This window comes from Malus sylvestris, chromosome 12 (genome assembly GCF_916048215.2).
Source record: "Malus sylvestris chromosome 12, drMalSylv7.2, whole genome shotgun sequence".
NCBI lineage: Eukaryota > Viridiplantae > Streptophyta > Magnoliopsida > Rosales > Rosaceae > Malus > Malus sylvestris.
Window position 1 is genome coordinate 30,532,694 of NC_062271.1, and position 15,609 is coordinate 30,548,302.

At 38.6% G+C, this 15,609-nt stretch overlaps 2 protein-coding genes across 3 annotated transcripts; one reads left to right on the top strand and one right to left on the bottom strand.

Moving 5' to 3' along the window:
- Nucleotides 1-6,951: 6,951 nt before the first annotated feature.
- LOC126594377 (serine/threonine-protein kinase Nek3-like) lies at nucleotides 6,952-12,234 on the top strand. Of its 2 annotated transcripts, XM_050260680.1 has the most exons (16): nucleotides 6,956-7,241; nucleotides 8,029-8,139; nucleotides 8,279-8,345; nucleotides 8,558-8,623; nucleotides 8,789-8,835; nucleotides 8,937-8,982; nucleotides 9,114-9,194; nucleotides 9,302-9,344; nucleotides 9,426-9,475; nucleotides 9,558-9,639; nucleotides 9,730-9,779; nucleotides 9,942-10,015; nucleotides 10,269-10,320; nucleotides 10,718-10,946; nucleotides 11,019-11,173; nucleotides 11,337-12,234. In XM_050260680.1, exons 2-16 carry the CDS (start codon nucleotides 8,054-8,056, stop codon nucleotides 12,027-12,029), a joined length of 1,821 nt encoding a protein of 606 aa, XP_050116637.1. In that variant the 5' UTR covers nucleotides 6,956-7,241; nucleotides 8,029-8,053; the 3' UTR covers nucleotides 12,030-12,234. The 2 variants fall into 2 exon arrangements, with proteins under 2 accessions (XP_050116636.1, XP_050116637.1); XM_050260679.1 differs by having other exon boundaries at nucleotides 6,952-7,241; nucleotides 10,718-11,173.
- Nucleotides 12,235-12,355: 121 nt separating this feature from the next.
- Nucleotides 12,356-14,295, bottom strand: LOC126594379 (protein IQ-DOMAIN 19-like). The gene is made up of 4 exons (XM_050260681.1): nucleotides 13,963-14,295; nucleotides 13,493-13,723; nucleotides 12,647-13,234; nucleotides 12,356-12,548 (listed from the first exon to the last, which is right to left on the bottom strand). Exons 1-4 carry the CDS (start codon nucleotides 14,293-14,295, stop codon nucleotides 12,528-12,530), a joined length of 1,173 nt encoding a protein of 390 aa, XP_050116638.1. The 3' UTR covers nucleotides 12,356-12,527.
- Nucleotides 14,296-15,609: the final 1,314 nt, after the last annotated feature.

Below are 15,609 nucleotides of genomic sequence, written 5' to 3' on the forward strand. Positions count from 1 at the left end.
AAAACTATTTGGAGGGGAGAGGGAATTGTGATCGAACTCCTTATAAGCCATTTTTTCTTAATAACTTTCTGACGTAGGACACTTCTTTGCATCCTTACACTGCCCTAGTCTCTACCAAAACAATATACGAAAGCATTATGCAAGGGCCGATCCAGGGGGTCCTCCTGGTCCCGAGACCCTGTGAAAATTGGAAAACATAGAGAGAAGGTCGCCTGAGGCCCTGTGACCATCTGGTATGGGAGGCAGAAGAATTCGACATGCTTTGGCAAGTGATGCTCAACAGACATATTGGGACAAGCCTTGGCAGCACACCTTGGTAGATAAACTTGACATCATGCATTGGAAGCTGTCGACAGAACTAGAAAAATAACAAAATCCCTAACAATTACTCAACTAAATTTCTCGATGAAAAAACTGAAGAAGTCTTGGGCGATGGGCGCGTTTGAATCTTTTACATTGGGACTCCATGTGGTTAGAGTTCTGATACAGTAGTTTGTAGATTCATTTTCTCCAGTTGTACTGCTACCCAACATGCATGCAAGTAACAAATTGTCAACTATGGTAGCTCGTTTTCAACATCATAGGGAATTCACAAGTCCTCATGTCCACCCAACATATGTCAATCTAAAATTCAACACACACACTGTACTCTCTCTCTCTCTCTCTCTCTCTCTCTCTCTCTCTCTCTCTCTCCAACAAAGGTCAGTTGATAACAATAATTTAAGAGAGTGAAGTTTCCTGAGAAAAGGCATTGCTTTTTTTTTTCTTTCAAATGTTACTATTAATATGAGGGGTAGAAGCATATAAAACTATTACAATAATTTAAGAAAGTGAAGTTTTGAATTCAGGACATATGGGTGAAAATCTAACACTCATCGACTAAGAGATTGGGCAACATGCATGCATGCTATATACTTGAAAAAATGTGACCATTGTAACAAGAATTACACCTATTTTTTTGTATATTTTTCTAGGTTTTTGGTATGAGAGAAATAGAACTGAACAACCCTAGCTAACGCGTCTGATTTATTAAAATCCTGGAATGCAGAATTGCAGATCGAAAGAAGGCAGGCAGTTAACAAATGTTGGAGTAACTATTATTTAAATTGTACTATTAGTATTAGTTAGGGATCGCAAAATATCACCTCGTTAATTTCTTTTTAAAACAAATACATAAATTTCAATGAAAATCCGATGCTTAAGCTGTACCCTGTTTGGCAGATCGGATAGAGGATCGGATAGGACTAATTATACGGATGCGGGTGTTTGGCGTTCACTCGTACTAAATAAGCGCCGGATTAAATTAACCGGTGTGCTTATTTAGCACAGTATACACCGGACTAATAAAACCAACCAAAAGGCCGGGATTATTAGTCGGCCCTCTCTCTCTCGCCTTCTCTCGGCCCTCTCTCTCTCTCTCTCTAGGCGTCGTCGTCCTCCCCCCCCCCCCCGTCACCTTCTCTCACCATCGTCGTCCTCCCCGTCGACGTCGTCGTCCTCCCCTGCAACTGGGTCTTGCAAAGAAGCATGCACTCTCTTGGCCGGCATGGTGTCTGGGAAACCTCTCTTCTCAAAACGCCAACAAACTACTCTCCTTCTCTTTGTCAAACCGCCGCCAGTCCATTCCACTTGCGATGCTGCAGTGCAGGAGGTAACCTTGTCAACAAATCGTTAGTTTGTTTCGTTTGTTGCATCTTGATTTGGGTTGATGTGGATCTGATGACTCATGGTTGCTCACCAGATGTGCAGGCAGGCGGGGAAGAAGAAGGGAGAGAGAGGGAGGGCGTTTGAGGGGTGCGGCGAAGAGAACGGGGAAGAAGAAGGGATGGTTTCAGATTTTATTTTTATTTTTATAAGTTTAATTTAATTTTAAGTTTGATTTAGCCTATCTGGTATAAAACCAAACACAGTATAAATAATACAGTCATTAGTCCGATACTGCACCAAACGCCCGACTAATTTAGTCAGTACTATCCCGTGGCTATTTATCCTATCCGACAGAAATAGTCAGTACAGTCCGAGCTGCCAAACGAGGCCTGTATTATATTAGTATTAGTTAGTGATCTCGGCTCAGCGAGTCTTTTCTTATGTGATGAACTGTTGACACTGGTCTTACATTTTGTCTATGTAAAGTGAGTAGAAATGAGGGCTTAGCAAAATGACATGAGATGTGTGGGATTCACTGCCCTTTCACGCAGTGGCGAAAGCCAGGAAATGTTGAGGGGAGGGGCGAAATTTAAAAAGGTAAAATTGTTGCCAGTGAGGTTTGTGTCAAACAAGTTACAATTGTTGTCGTCGAAGTTTCGTGTCAAGAAAACGTCACATAATATGCTCATTCAAAACGAAACTTTATTAGCGAGGGTCAAATGATTTTGGAATAGGTATTTTTGTCGTCGGAAAAAGTTCGTTACTGGTTGTCGAAAATCCTACTATTAAAATACTTTTTTACAGAACAGTCGTCTAAAAAACCCATTTCTGATGCTAATCACCCTTTGGTTTTGGTTAAATCCTAGTCGGAAATGAATTTTAAAAGGGTTTATAAATCCGTTAAATTAAAGTTAGCACATATCAAATCTCAAGCTCTAATACATACATTCTTCATTTTATTACTCCTTTGAACAAGATCAAAATGAACAATCACAATGATCCAGTATCCACATATAAATAAGAAATAGAGTTCCGTGTAGACATTAATCTACCCAAGGTGACTGTAGTTGCAACTAGAATTTATATTCATATATATGACATTACATATATTGCATATGTCAACACGTCAGAACTAGAGGGACGTCCCATGTTATTTCTTTTTAAGTAAAACGGATCGTTTCAATTATCAAATTGCACAGCAGCCGCCCATGCTGCCAAAGTTCAGATTCTCCGTCGGCAAGCTTAGAACTAGAATGGCAGTTCTTCAATTTCATTGTTGATTTCCAGTGCAATGAGGTGCTGGCTTCGCCACAACGCCCAGCGCTGGCTACACTGCAGGCTGCAGCATACATGCCTCCACCTTGCAGGCTTTCCGACTACAGTAGAAGGGCGGACGATCGCTCCTAGGCTTGATTTCCGGCGAGGGGAGGGGCTGCCGCCCTTCCCAGACCTTTTATAGCTTCGCCATTGCTCTAATGTTTGACGAATTTTTAAGCTTAACATGTGGACAACACAAATTGATTGACATGAAGAAAGAAGGCTTAGCATGATGAGGATTGTAACAAGAGATATATGATATTCACTCTCAATATGCCCACCCATATTTGGCGAATTTTCAAGCACGTAGACAACACAAATTGAGTGACGTGGAGCACATGTAGCCATTGAGCTTCACATATGGGACAATCTGATATGATATTTATAAATAAAGTTAGGATTCCACTATAAAATCAATTGGCAAACACATACAAGATCCTTCATTTCTTTGAGGTGAAATCCACTCTCAACAAAATCACACAAATAATCGTGATGATATCTTAATTCAGTAAATTTGTATCTAATCATGTATTGGCGCGTCATCACATATGTCAAAACCAGCTACACACAAAAAAGAAAGAAAGAGAAGTTGGCGCGTGGATGAACATGAGTCAAAGAACTCAAGATCAATCAAATCTAACGACGAAGTTGGATCCCAAAGTTACCGGAATTATTTATTATACAAGTCAATTCATGAACGTGATCGCAGCACGTCTACCGGAGGTTGAAAATTTTGAGGGGTAGTTTGGTCATTTGGGGAATACCAGCGGCCAAATGGTAAGCTTCGTGATTGGTGCGGAGGTTGAAAAATTTTTAGTTGTGACGGAAATACGGATGATACACCACGTGTTTTTATGTAAGTGGTGGGAAATTTTAATTTTTAAGTTATTAACCTTTTAACACACATTACTCACTATTTATATAGAGACACATAGTGTACCATATCGTGTGATGGTCACATTAAAAAATCTCTCATTCTCTTGGTTAGTCTTCTTGCATGAATCCAGATCCTCATTAGATCCTCTATGTGAGGATTATGGAGATCCATGAATTATATCCGTTCATCGTATATCGTGCAATTAGAAATTATTTTAAATATTTTTATTTAAAATTAAATACAAATAATATCTGACAAAAACGGATTGCACGATGTACAATGAACACATACAATTTACGAATTCCCAAGATCCTCACCAAAAGGATCCGAAGAGAATCCTGTTGGTTCTTGCATCCCACACAAAAACATATAATAAATATTAAAAAGGAGAAAATTGGAGTAACAGTCTCTGAATTCTAACTGTAGTTTTGGTTCATGAACTAAAAATTCATGAGTATTGATAATTGAACTTGTTATAATGTATAGCAATGATCATTTTGTTAATTCTGTTAGAATTTATATCCATTTTTATCCCTATAAACCCTTTATTTTGAATGAAAGTTATAATAAAGTTAGTCAAAAGATCCTTATTCCGCAATATAATAAGTTGAGGGATTAAAGCTCCCGAATTTTTAGTTCATGATTAAAACTCCAATTGAGCAAGTTGAGCAACCAATGCTCTAATTACCTCTTAAAAACCCTAAAATGATTATTTTCACTTTATCTTTTTGCATAATTTTTCCTCTTAATAATTTTTTTCGATTAAAAAGGAAAATGATTTATATAAAACGAGTTTACAATCGTCGTTATATTTTGGTTTAATAATCTAATATTGTGCATAACATTATATTATGAATCATTACGTCATGTAATTTTGTACTTGTTTCATATAAGTTGTTCTTCAAAAAAGTCGTCTAATTATGTTATGGTATGATGATTGATAAGATGGTTTTGTAAAGTCCTAATGCTATCCAATTTGCAAAATTTCCAACAGGAAGAAACCTGCAATGAGTGGTTCACATGAAAGTTTGCTCGTGATTGCGTTAACAACGCCTAGAAATAAGTTGATGTTGATTTATGAGTATGGATAATTGGTAATGATTATGGATAAGTTTATTTGCTAAGTGATAGTTTTATCAGAAATTGCAGAATAAAGTGCGACTCTTTATGAATTTTCTGTTATTTAATTTTTTTGCGCAATATTTTATAAAGTTGTTGAAATTAACGTTAAACTGTGAAGTGGCAAAAGACGTCTTATTCGAGATAAGGAGTTTTTTTTTTTTTTTTTTTTGAGGACAAACAAAGTAAATTTCACTAAAAAGAAAGTTAATACAAGATAAGGACAACTCCAAAAGAGAGTCTAAAATAGCCAAGAAAAAGCCCAACTCCATAAACGAAAACTACAATGAGAAGGTCCCAAAGTGAACAACCCATAGCAGCAACCAAATTGAAAAACCTAAACAGCCACCTCCACAAAAACAGCCGCACTGCCATCACAGATCTGTCACCACCACCAGGGAGAAGGGCCAACGAACCAAATGGATAAACGGAAAATGGGGGTAGGCAAGCTACCCGTGCTGGAAGCACTCTCATAATCCTACCAGATAGTGCAAAAAGCACTTTAAAAGGGTAACCAATAGAAGATTCACGGTGAGGAACGATGTTTGGAGAGGAACAAGGCAAAGAAAACAGATCTGAGATAAACTTAAGAAAGACTGAGACCAAGCTCAGAGCAACCTGAGACACAAAATGCTCAAACAGAAAACAAGCGAAAGCTAAATGCAAATACAGATAAACTAAATCTCCAACCATGGTGGCTTGGAGAGGGAAAAGCTGTAGTGGAGTTAGAGGAAAAGGGATAGATGGGGAAAACGGGAGGAAAGAAAGGGAGAGAAGGGGAGAAAGTATGAAACAAGGGTGGAAAAAATGAGAAGAGAAAGAAGGGCGAAAAAACAGGGAGAGAAGGGAGATAGTGATGAAGCAGTGGGTGGACGAGAGAGGAAAAGAGCAGAGGGCGAGGAGGGAAGGGCTGGGTTGCCGCCGACCTCAAGCCAAAGCAAAAGGCCGACGACAGAGAAGGGTTTAGGGGAATCAGCGCTTTACTTTGGGGGAGGGAGATGGCACATATTCGAGATAAGGAGTTGAACATTATTCTTTGAATATTAGTTAAATTTATTTTTGTATCCTCACTTCCCTCACAAAAGCTAATGTATCCTTACTTTCCTGCCATTCTTGTAACCGCTACCTGTAATACATACATATGCGAGTGATAAAACGATAAGGAGTTGAACATTATTCTTTGAATATTAGTTAAATTTATTTTTGACAAAACGATATTGTACACTACTCCGGCCTACGAGAAAGAATGTCCCAACTTACATCTCAAAAGAACATATAACAATCTCTCACCTAATTGACTCACTCACACCTACAAAACCTATAAGACGAAGTATCCCAACTCACATCCCAAACAAACAGATAGCATTTTCTCGACTAGACTCAACTCACATCTACAAAACCTATAAGAAAGAGTGTCCCAACTCACATCTTAAAGGAACAGATAATAATGTTTAGATTAATTGACTCTACTCATGTCTGCAAAGTTTATTCATAGTTTCTTAATAATAAAAAATAAAAAAGTAAAGAAAGGTCTCCAAAGTCCGAAAAGATTCAATAAAGCCGTGACAAAATGGGTGGGGGCCATGTTCATCCTCCTAGCTTCCCAGCCTCCCCTCGGACCCACCCCCGGTCCCCTTTTGTTTGTCAGTGTCTCCTCCTCCTCGTGCCATGTAAAGGTGCAGCCTGCAGGGTTTACTCCACTTCTCTCCTTTTCACAAAACTAAACAAATCACACTTTAAAATTATTATCAATTTAATTATATTAATTGTCTTGTTTATCACTTAATCTCATTGATCTCTCTTTGTTTTTCTCTTGAAATAGATTTTTTGGTGAGCCGAAAACACGAATACTTTGAGTATAATAAAACAATGCATTATAATACTAACGTATTGAGTTGTGTATCCGACACGAAGTTTTTTTCATCCATATGAGTATCTTTAACTCTGATTAATTTGCTTATTATTTTATTAGATAGCAATTTAGCCATGTAGTCTCTCTCTCTCTCTCTCTTCTTTCTCTCTCTTCTTTCTTAAGAACTTGACAGTTTGTCTATTAAGAAGTCGAGGGTAAAAACCCAAATGGGAATGGGGGAAAGAACTACTGCAACTTCCTCTGCAGCTTCTTCTTCTTCTTCTTCTTCTTCGTCCTTTTTTGCTCCCTGCTCTACTGGTCCAGTGACGACGTCGTTTTCAGCTCATTCTCCCCTGCCGCCAGCCAAAATGTGTCCTCCCTCACCTGCATTGTGATCTCTTCGATCCAACTCACTCACTCTACATTGAGGTCTTCCGAATCTCTCTCTCCTCTTTCTCTCTCTAGCTTAAATTCTCTGACTTTTCTTTTACTTTGACATCAAAGTTCAAATTTTGACTTGGGTTTTTAGTTTTGAGTTGCATTTTCCATTTTCTTAGAAGCAATTTGATTACTTTTCATTCCTTTTTACTCAGTTTCTCTCTCTCTCTGTACTTAGTTTTTACTGTGTATATTACATTGTTTGATTGCTGAGAAAGTGTGGGAAAGCAAGAGAAAATAAATTTTGCAATTCATTGTTTTTCTTACTATTGGGATCTGGTTTGAGCCTAAAATTGACCATTTGGCTGGGCTAATTTGATCATTTGGACACAAAGTTCAAATTTTTGTGCTTCTGTTTGCTAAAATGTTTATGTAATTTCATCTGCTTTATACCGCATTCGATTTTCTACAATAAAGAACCGGGCTTTCATCTAAAAAGAAACGGAATGTGGGATTGTCTGACTTGAATTTTGTGTTGTAAGTAGTTAATAGGGTAACTATGGTTTGATCACATTTTGCTATCATGGGTTTATCAAATTTCTTGAGTGATAAATGTAGTGTTGTTTTGCTTTTGCATTTACTTTGTTTGTTTCTCAAGAAGAAAAAAAGAAATGGGATTTTTCCGAGCTATGCAAGTCTTGAGTGACTACACATAACTTTCCCTTGATGCTGAGTTGCTACGTTGAATTCGTGTTAAAGTACATTCCAAGAATTGAAAAGAAATGTTTTCGCTATTGGGAATGTGTATGAGATTAAAACCATTTTGTTCTTCATTCAGTGAAGATAAGTTTTGAGTCTACAACATGGAGCAATATGAAGTTCTTGAGCAAATCGGTAAAGGGGCTTTCGGTTCTGCGCTTCTTGTCAGGCATAAGCATGAAAAGAAGAAGTAAGACTGGAATTTACTTTTCCTTTTTCTGTCTCTGTATCCATGGTTACTTTCATGGGAACATGCGCTGTTCAACTACATGATATTGTCATGCAAATTTTGAGAGTTGGTCTTAACTTTGAATCCTTGATATATAAAGGTACGTGTTGAAAAAGATTCGTCTTGCTCGCCAGACTGATAGATCGCGGAGATCTGCACACCAGGAGGTTACTATACTTTTTTGATGTTTTTGGGTGCTGATAATCTTCCATTTCTTTTCGACTCAATTGATAATCTTCCATTTACAATATTTCTCATTCATTTTCTACACGATTTTACTAAAAGAAAACATAGAAAGAAAAGAAATGATGGAGTATGCTGCAGGCTTTATTATATATATTGGATACCTCCGGATTTACAACTTTCCTTGTTTGTGTAGATGGAGCTCATTTCCAAGTTCAAAAATCCATTTATTGTGGAGTACAAAGATTCTTGGGTGGAAAAGGTACATTTGCCCTCAACTGTATCTAGTGTAATTGTGCTCAGTGGTGCACTTTTCCTTTTCTCTGTATCTAGTGTAATTTTATTAATTCCCGGTTGGATACTTTGGAACTATGGTAGCCTAGCTAGTTGCAATGGCCTAAACTTGGTTCATACCCCTTGTTTTCAGGGTTGCTATGTGTGCATTATCATCGGTTATTGCGCAGGAGGGGACATGTAAGTTTTGTATCGTGCTGAAACTTTGATATTTTTGCTTTGATTTGAAGGCTTGCATATTGTCGGCCAGGCCACTCATTCTGTGTTTCTGTGCGGTACAGGGCAGAAGCTATAAAAAAGGCCAATGGTCTTCTTTTCCCTGAAGAGGTATGAATTTGTTTTAGTTCTTCGTCTGCACTTTGTTTCCCCATGCAGAATTTTTTTTTTCTTAAAAGACATTCCTTGCACAGTCGCTTTTTTCGGCTCCTATCATCTAATATGGGAATTAACTTTTTCAGAAGCTCTGTAAGTGGCTTGTCCAACTTCTGATGGCGCTAGACTACTTGCACAGGAATCATATTCTTCATCGCGATGTCAAGGTTAGTGACATTTATCCTCCTGTCCACGTTGAAAAGATGTATGTTGCTATGTCCTTTCAAATTCCCCGAAGCTAAATTGTACTAATAGTGGTCCATGATTGTTTCAGTGTTCTAATATATTCTTGACAAAAGATCAAGACATACGCCTTGGTAAGTGATCCTATAATCTTCTATAGTTCTCCATAAGCGGAGTGTAATTTTTCTGACAACAATTGATGAACGTTGGAGCAGGTGACTTTGGACTTGCCAAAATGTTGACTTCAGACGATCTTGCCTCTTCGGTAAGTAACTGTGGCTCTCTTCAGAAGTTCATATTCACAACATCTTGAAGATCTATAGTAAGAATCATTATCTCTGACCCAGGTTGTCGGAACTCCTAGCTATATGTGTCCTGAGCTTCTTGCTGATATACCTTATGGTTCAAAATCAGATATTTGGTCTTTGGGTAAGCACCGAGTATGTGCGAATTTTTTCATTGTTGATTATTTTTCTTCTCTAGTTGCAATATGTATTGTACTAAACATATTTTGTCCAGGATGCTGTATGTATGAAATGACTTCTCATAGGGCTGCATTTAAAGCGTTTGTAAGTTTTGTAACTCGTAATCTGTTTCTGTTGTTTGTGTTTCCTCAATCTGTTTCTTGTTTAAGAAAATGTTTAATGTTCCTCCGCATTTATAAATTGTTTCCTTTTTCTTTCGCATGTTATTTTTTTCTTTACGTATTTTTTTTGCTGTTTCTTTAACAGGATATACAAGCACTGATTAACAAAATTAACAGGTCCATAGTGGCTCCCCTTCCCACAAAGTACACTGGTGCATTGTGAGTCCTTATTTATTTTGTTTGATACTTTGTGGCTATTCAACGTGGATTGCATGTTTAGCGCCCTTCCTTACTTTGTACGATCATTATAAATTTCCGCAACATTTGGAATTGTGTAAGGATGTTTGTAACCAAACAAACAGATGCTTTAATAACCTGATTTTCTGTTACCTCGTGTTTCTAGTTGGATGTGATTAAGTTACCTTTCATAGTGAATATTGTTTCTAATCACTTTCTGTATTTCTTTTTTCAGCCGAAGCCTTATTAAAAGCATGCTTCGGAAAAACCCAGAACTCAGGCCAAGTGTACGTATACTTCTCCTCTAGTGTAAATGCGTCTACGGATAGACATACTAGGACAATAGTCAAACATGACAGAATTACAAAGTTACTTATGGATTCATTGTGCAAAATCTTTCTCTTCAGTGCAATGTCCAATGCATCTCGTTAAGATGTGCCACAAGCTGGTGCAGTCTGGTTTTATTTTATTGACAATCATTTTGTAATTTCCGCTTATGAACTCAAACGCATTGTATCCAATACCTGAATACATATTGTCAATTCATTGTTGCCTGATATGACTTTGGTTTCTTTTTATCTTCATGAAAGCACAATATTCCTTTAGAATTAGATTCCTCGGAATTGTGACAATTCACATCTTTCAAACGTTTCATCTCACTTGAAGTGTTTTCTGTTGTGGCAGGCTGCTGAGCTGCTTGCTCACCCAGTCCTTCAGCCTCATGTTCACAAAGTTCATCTCAAACTCAATAACCCCAGACATGGAACTTTAGCGGTCAACTGGCCTGATACTGGTTACTTGAAGAAGACAAGGTTTTCAGAGCCAGAAGCAGTTCCTTTCTCCACTCGCCGTTACCAGGACAAGCTGCATACATTCAGCAATGATAGGACTTTAAATCCTAGTATATCTGGAGGTGAGCAAGATTCTGTAAGCTCTACCCAAGAAATGCATGGCAGGTCAAAATATCTGAATCGAGAATTTGCAGGACATTCTGTTGGTGGCACTGGAGCCTATAGAAAAGCAGCCATACGCAAGCAGCCAATTGCTTCCAAAACTTCAAATATCGTTAACAGTCGAGTTACTCCAGCAAAAGCTTCTGCCATTCCCAAGAGATTTATGGAGCCCAAGAATCGTGCATCGGTAAGATCTCTCTCACTCTCTCTCAAACCAAAGGTGCAAGTTTTTCTCGAACAAACTATAGCTGCATAAAAGCACTAGCCGTACTTTTGCATAATATTTTAGCTTCTAAACGGCTAGTGTTTGCTAATCTAATAGTTTAAGTTTATAAAATTCATCTTTCCAGCTTCCCGTTTCACGCACACCGCAAAAGACAGTGAGTACAACTCGCAGAGCATCATTGCCATTAACAAGAGCTGCAACTCAACAGTCCCCTTTCTGGCCCAATGTTGGTGTTCTTCACTGTATTAAATCTCCTGACGTTTCTGTCAATTCCCCTCGAATTGACAGGATAGCTGAATTCCCATTAGCCTCATATGAAGAACAATTATACGAAGAACAGTTTCTGCCTATCCATAGAAACTCATCACCCTCAGTGCAAGGTTCGTCTGGTTCCCCCCACTCTGGTGACCGTTCAATGATGAAGGACAAATGCACCGTTCAGATAAGCGACAGAGCCTCTCGCAAACTTAGTTTCACAGGTGCATGGAAGGGAATTGAACCTGGCATGTTCAAAGCTGCACCAGACAATCAAAGCGATGAATGTTCGGATCAAAACGCAACTGCTGGAGCATCAAGCCGGACCTCATCAAACACGCGTCGCCAGCATTTTGACACCTCATCATTCCAGCAAAGGGCTGAAGCTTTAGAAGGGCTGCTCGAATTCAGTGCAAGATTGCTCCAGAACGAACGATATGACGAGCTTGGGGTGTTACTGAAGCCTTTTGGGCCAGGGAAGGTCTCTCCTAGGGAAACTGCTATTTGGTTGACTAAGAGCATCAAGCAAAATAATGTCGACCAGGATGATCAATTACAATGAGCGGTTGCAACATGTATAATATTTCCAACTCGATTAGTTTTTGTAGTTACGAGTTTTCGGTTTTCATTTTTCTCAAGAGGAATTAGGCTCCTAGGTAGATCCTGATTTTGCAGGTTATGATCTCAGAAAAGGAATTGATTCTCACCATGAATTCAACTTAGTTTGTATAACTGCGATGTCTTAATAGAATCTCTCTCTCTCTCTCTCTCTCTCTCTCTCTCTCTCTCTCTGTCAAGAAATGGTTCAAAAAATTTCAAAAGATGGTATTTGAAATTGGCACTGAACTTCATGAACAAGTACAATTAGTTATTAGTATCTTTCATAGGAAAGTTCTTTCTGAGTAATGCAAATGCATGCTACGAAAATTCTAGAGCACATTTTTAGCAGGTGGACTTGAGCCCCTTAAAACGTTTGGCGTTTGCATTTTAATATACATTGATGTGTAGGACTCTGCATGCTCTATATAGGTCTGGACGAGTTCTTCAGCATCCCTTTCTGTTAGTACAAGTTCACATGGGACTGCAAATCAAATAGTCAACGAAATTAGACAGATACGAAAAATGCAGAAATCAACAATAAAAACCTGCAGAACTCAGTTCGTTAAGCTAAAGTTTTACCTCATACGCAGCAAGAGATTCATGATAGTCGGAATGGACGGTACTCGGGCTACCGGAGGCATGCTTCTTGTCCTCGAACAATCTTCTTGATCTGTAGAGCTTAACAAACCAGGGATCCTGGTTTTTCTGACCGTCGGGTTTAAACTGTGTGGATGAACGTTTCAGCACTTGATAGTCCATGGCAACAAGTGTGGCATCCACTTCTGTTTGCTTGCTTCTATTCTTCAAGCTTCCTTCGGGCCTTTGCTTTGGTTCACTCTGTGACCTGGCTTTCGCCTTTGAAGATTTCGTGTTGGTCATGTAATTTGGCTTGAATGCAGAGTTCTCATCATCTGTGTAATCTTGGTCTTGATGAGTGAAGGGGTGTCTTGTTGGTTTTGGTTTGGATGCAGAAGGATAATTCCAGGGACTATTTTCCGTTGCAAAAGAGAATTCCTCGTACTGATGCCGGTTTGAGATGGAAAGACGATCAGAATAGATTGTCGAATGGCCATGTTCAAACCTCCCTGCACCTTGTGAATGATTAAGGTGTCCACTCGTGCTTTTCGCAACTCGTTGAACATCATTCGGGTTCAAATCTATTGACTTCTGCATAAACAAGACCACATTGTAAGCTTGGTACATTTTAGGGACCTGAGCCGGATTGTGTGTTACTAATCATTCCATGTTTGGTTGATCAGAAAATGCTTTCTTGAGGAGCTCAGCCTTCGAAACCCGAGTGATTTATCAAGCTCAATTGGGTTTATGATCCAATTTTCACTCGGGTTTCGTAAGCTGAGATTAATCAAAGCAAAAACTAGCACATATAGCACGAACAGGAAACATTTGAGATTGGAGGAGACTTGCCCTATGAACTCCATTGTCCTGAGGGTGGCCTCTTTGAATGATCAACTGCTTTTTATTAGCTAGCTGTGCTTCTTCCGCCATCTGAATTCGCTTAATCCGCGCTCTAACCTGGATAGCCATCAACGCCTGCATCTGAATTAACGTAGCAGTTGTTTGTTTCCTCACAATGTGGCCTCTTATCAGTGCTTGCAACTTCACCAAACCCTTCAAGGCATGTAAAGCCTTCCTTGCCTACAACAACATAAGCGATATGACTACGAAAAATAGATAGATTTCGAGTTCAGAATCTTATGACATGTTTACTAATCTGTAATTAGGCGAGGATGAATTGAATTCACGAGGAGTCAGAATCCAGAATTCCCATTAAAAGTTGTTTACTAAACTATTTGGAATCGGGTTAGGAATGACCCTGAAACTAACCAGTTATAGATTAGTAAACATGACACAATGTTTTGGATGGAAATTCGTACTAAATGCGAACGGAAGGCAGCTTGAATCCTTGTAGCTGCAGCGTTTTCGACATCTCCTGGTGTCACAGCACGATTCTTCTGAGCCTTGAGTGACAACTTAGTGATGTCAATTGAATCAACAGATTTTGTAACCATGCGGGATACCTCTTTGCCTGCCAACATCCCAAAGCTCCACCTTCTCTTCACTTTCGGCGTACCTAGCTGCTTCACCGCCGCCCTGGCAGAAAAGGTAAGCGCAAACTCATTCGAAACGTTAGTTTTCGGAACATCGTTAATCTTTTTCTCTTGCTTTCCGACCAAGAAATTGATGATCCATCTGCTTGCCTTTCCCATCTTCAACTGTCACTAAAAGTTTATAGCACCACAGGAAGACTACGCAGTTACACTTTATATAGAGGAGTATAAACATAGTTATACACACACACACATATGTATACATATATGTACGATGATCTTACTTGCGTAAATAAAATATGATCTGCATGGCTTTTTCTCAAAGTGCTTTTCTGGCATGGTCATCTTTGTGCTGATTATTTAATCACTTTGGCCTGCAGAGGTTTCTCTGAGAAAGCCATTTGTCACCCTCATATGGTATTTAAAGTGAAAAAAAAAACTTCAACTGCTTAGAATTTTTGGTTTTTATAGGAGGAAGCTGCATCAAATCAAGGCATCAATGGACTTATTAATCCCTAATTTCCTCTTAACTCTTCGTGTTACTGGTCACAGTGATGAGTGACCTAACTAATCACCTTTTTATAAACTTCCAAATTTGGAACTTCAGAAAATGATAACTACACGGTTTTTTCTCTCCCGACGAATTTGTGTATAATTTTGTTTCTTGTTTTCTACTTTATTCAATTCGATTACCAAAAATATGAGCTAGTATGCAAGAGAAGAAAATGTGCGTGATAATCATTTCCCTTTAATATTTCATGGATCCTTTATTATTTCATGATTCTTTAGATAATCTGAAGGTACAAAACAAGTCAGAAGTATTTTAAGGTCATAAAAGCACTTTTTAAAGAAGCACTTGTCAAATGCTTCTTCAAAGACTTCCAAGTTACATGTTTTTAATGAAAGCACTTTGTGTAGAAACGCTTATGAGCATAAGTGTTACAAAAACAATCTCAAACGAGCCTTATACCCCATTAGGCCGTCATTGATTGCTTTCCGGACCGGCCAATGCAGCATTTCTTTAGGGGTCAGGGATTGCTGACATAACACCTTCCACAAATCTTAAGACTTGGAACTTGTCCAGAATTCTAATACGTTCTAATTTTCATCGCTTCGTCGTTAACACGCTGACTTCATGAACACAAATATTAGCTCTCTTCTGAATTCAGTAAATGCTAGTGGTCCGATAACAAAAAATATCCTACCTCGCAAACATAACTCTGTCTGCATAAGAAACATGAAATCATATCAAACAAGAAAAAATATTGAGAACCGGCAAAGTTAAGCGAGCAGAGGCATGGAACCTAGTGAATGATGCATGCCTTTCTTTCTAGAGGCCAAGTCTCAAGATTATTTAAAAAACGCAGGTTGTTTTGGTGCACGTGAGAGCTTAACCATTTCAAAGCTAGATTCACAACTTATCAACCAAATCTCCCGAAATTTTAACGAAAAGATTCGGATACTGTTCACTTT

Excerpts from the sequence above, each read along its gene's own strand:
- LOC126594377 (XM_050260679.1), top strand. The coding sequence starts at position 8,054 with ATGGAGCAATATGAAGTTCTTGAGCAAATCGGTAAAGGGGCTTTCGGT. Across the intron at positions 8,983-9,113 it reads GTCTTCTTTTCCCTGAAGAG|AAGCTCTGTAAGTGGCTTGT; the intron begins GTATGAATTTGT and ends TAACTTTTTCAG. Across the intron at positions 9,780-9,941 it reads GGGCTGCATTTAAAGCGTTT|GATATACAAGCACTGATTAA; the intron begins GTAAGTTTTGTA and ends TTTCTTTAACAG.
- LOC126594379 (XM_050260681.1), bottom strand. The coding sequence starts at position 14,295 with ATGGGAAAGGCAAGCAGATGGATCATCAATTTCTTGGTCGGAAAGCAA. Across the intron at positions 13,724-13,962 it reads CTGCCTTCCGTTCGCATTTA|GCAAGGAAGGCTTTACATGC; the intron begins GTACGAATTTCC and ends ATGTTGTTGTAG. Across the intron at positions 12,549-12,646 it reads AATCTCTTGCTGCGTATGAG|TCCCATGTGAACTTGTACTA; the intron begins GTAAAACTTTAG and ends TTTGATTTGCAG.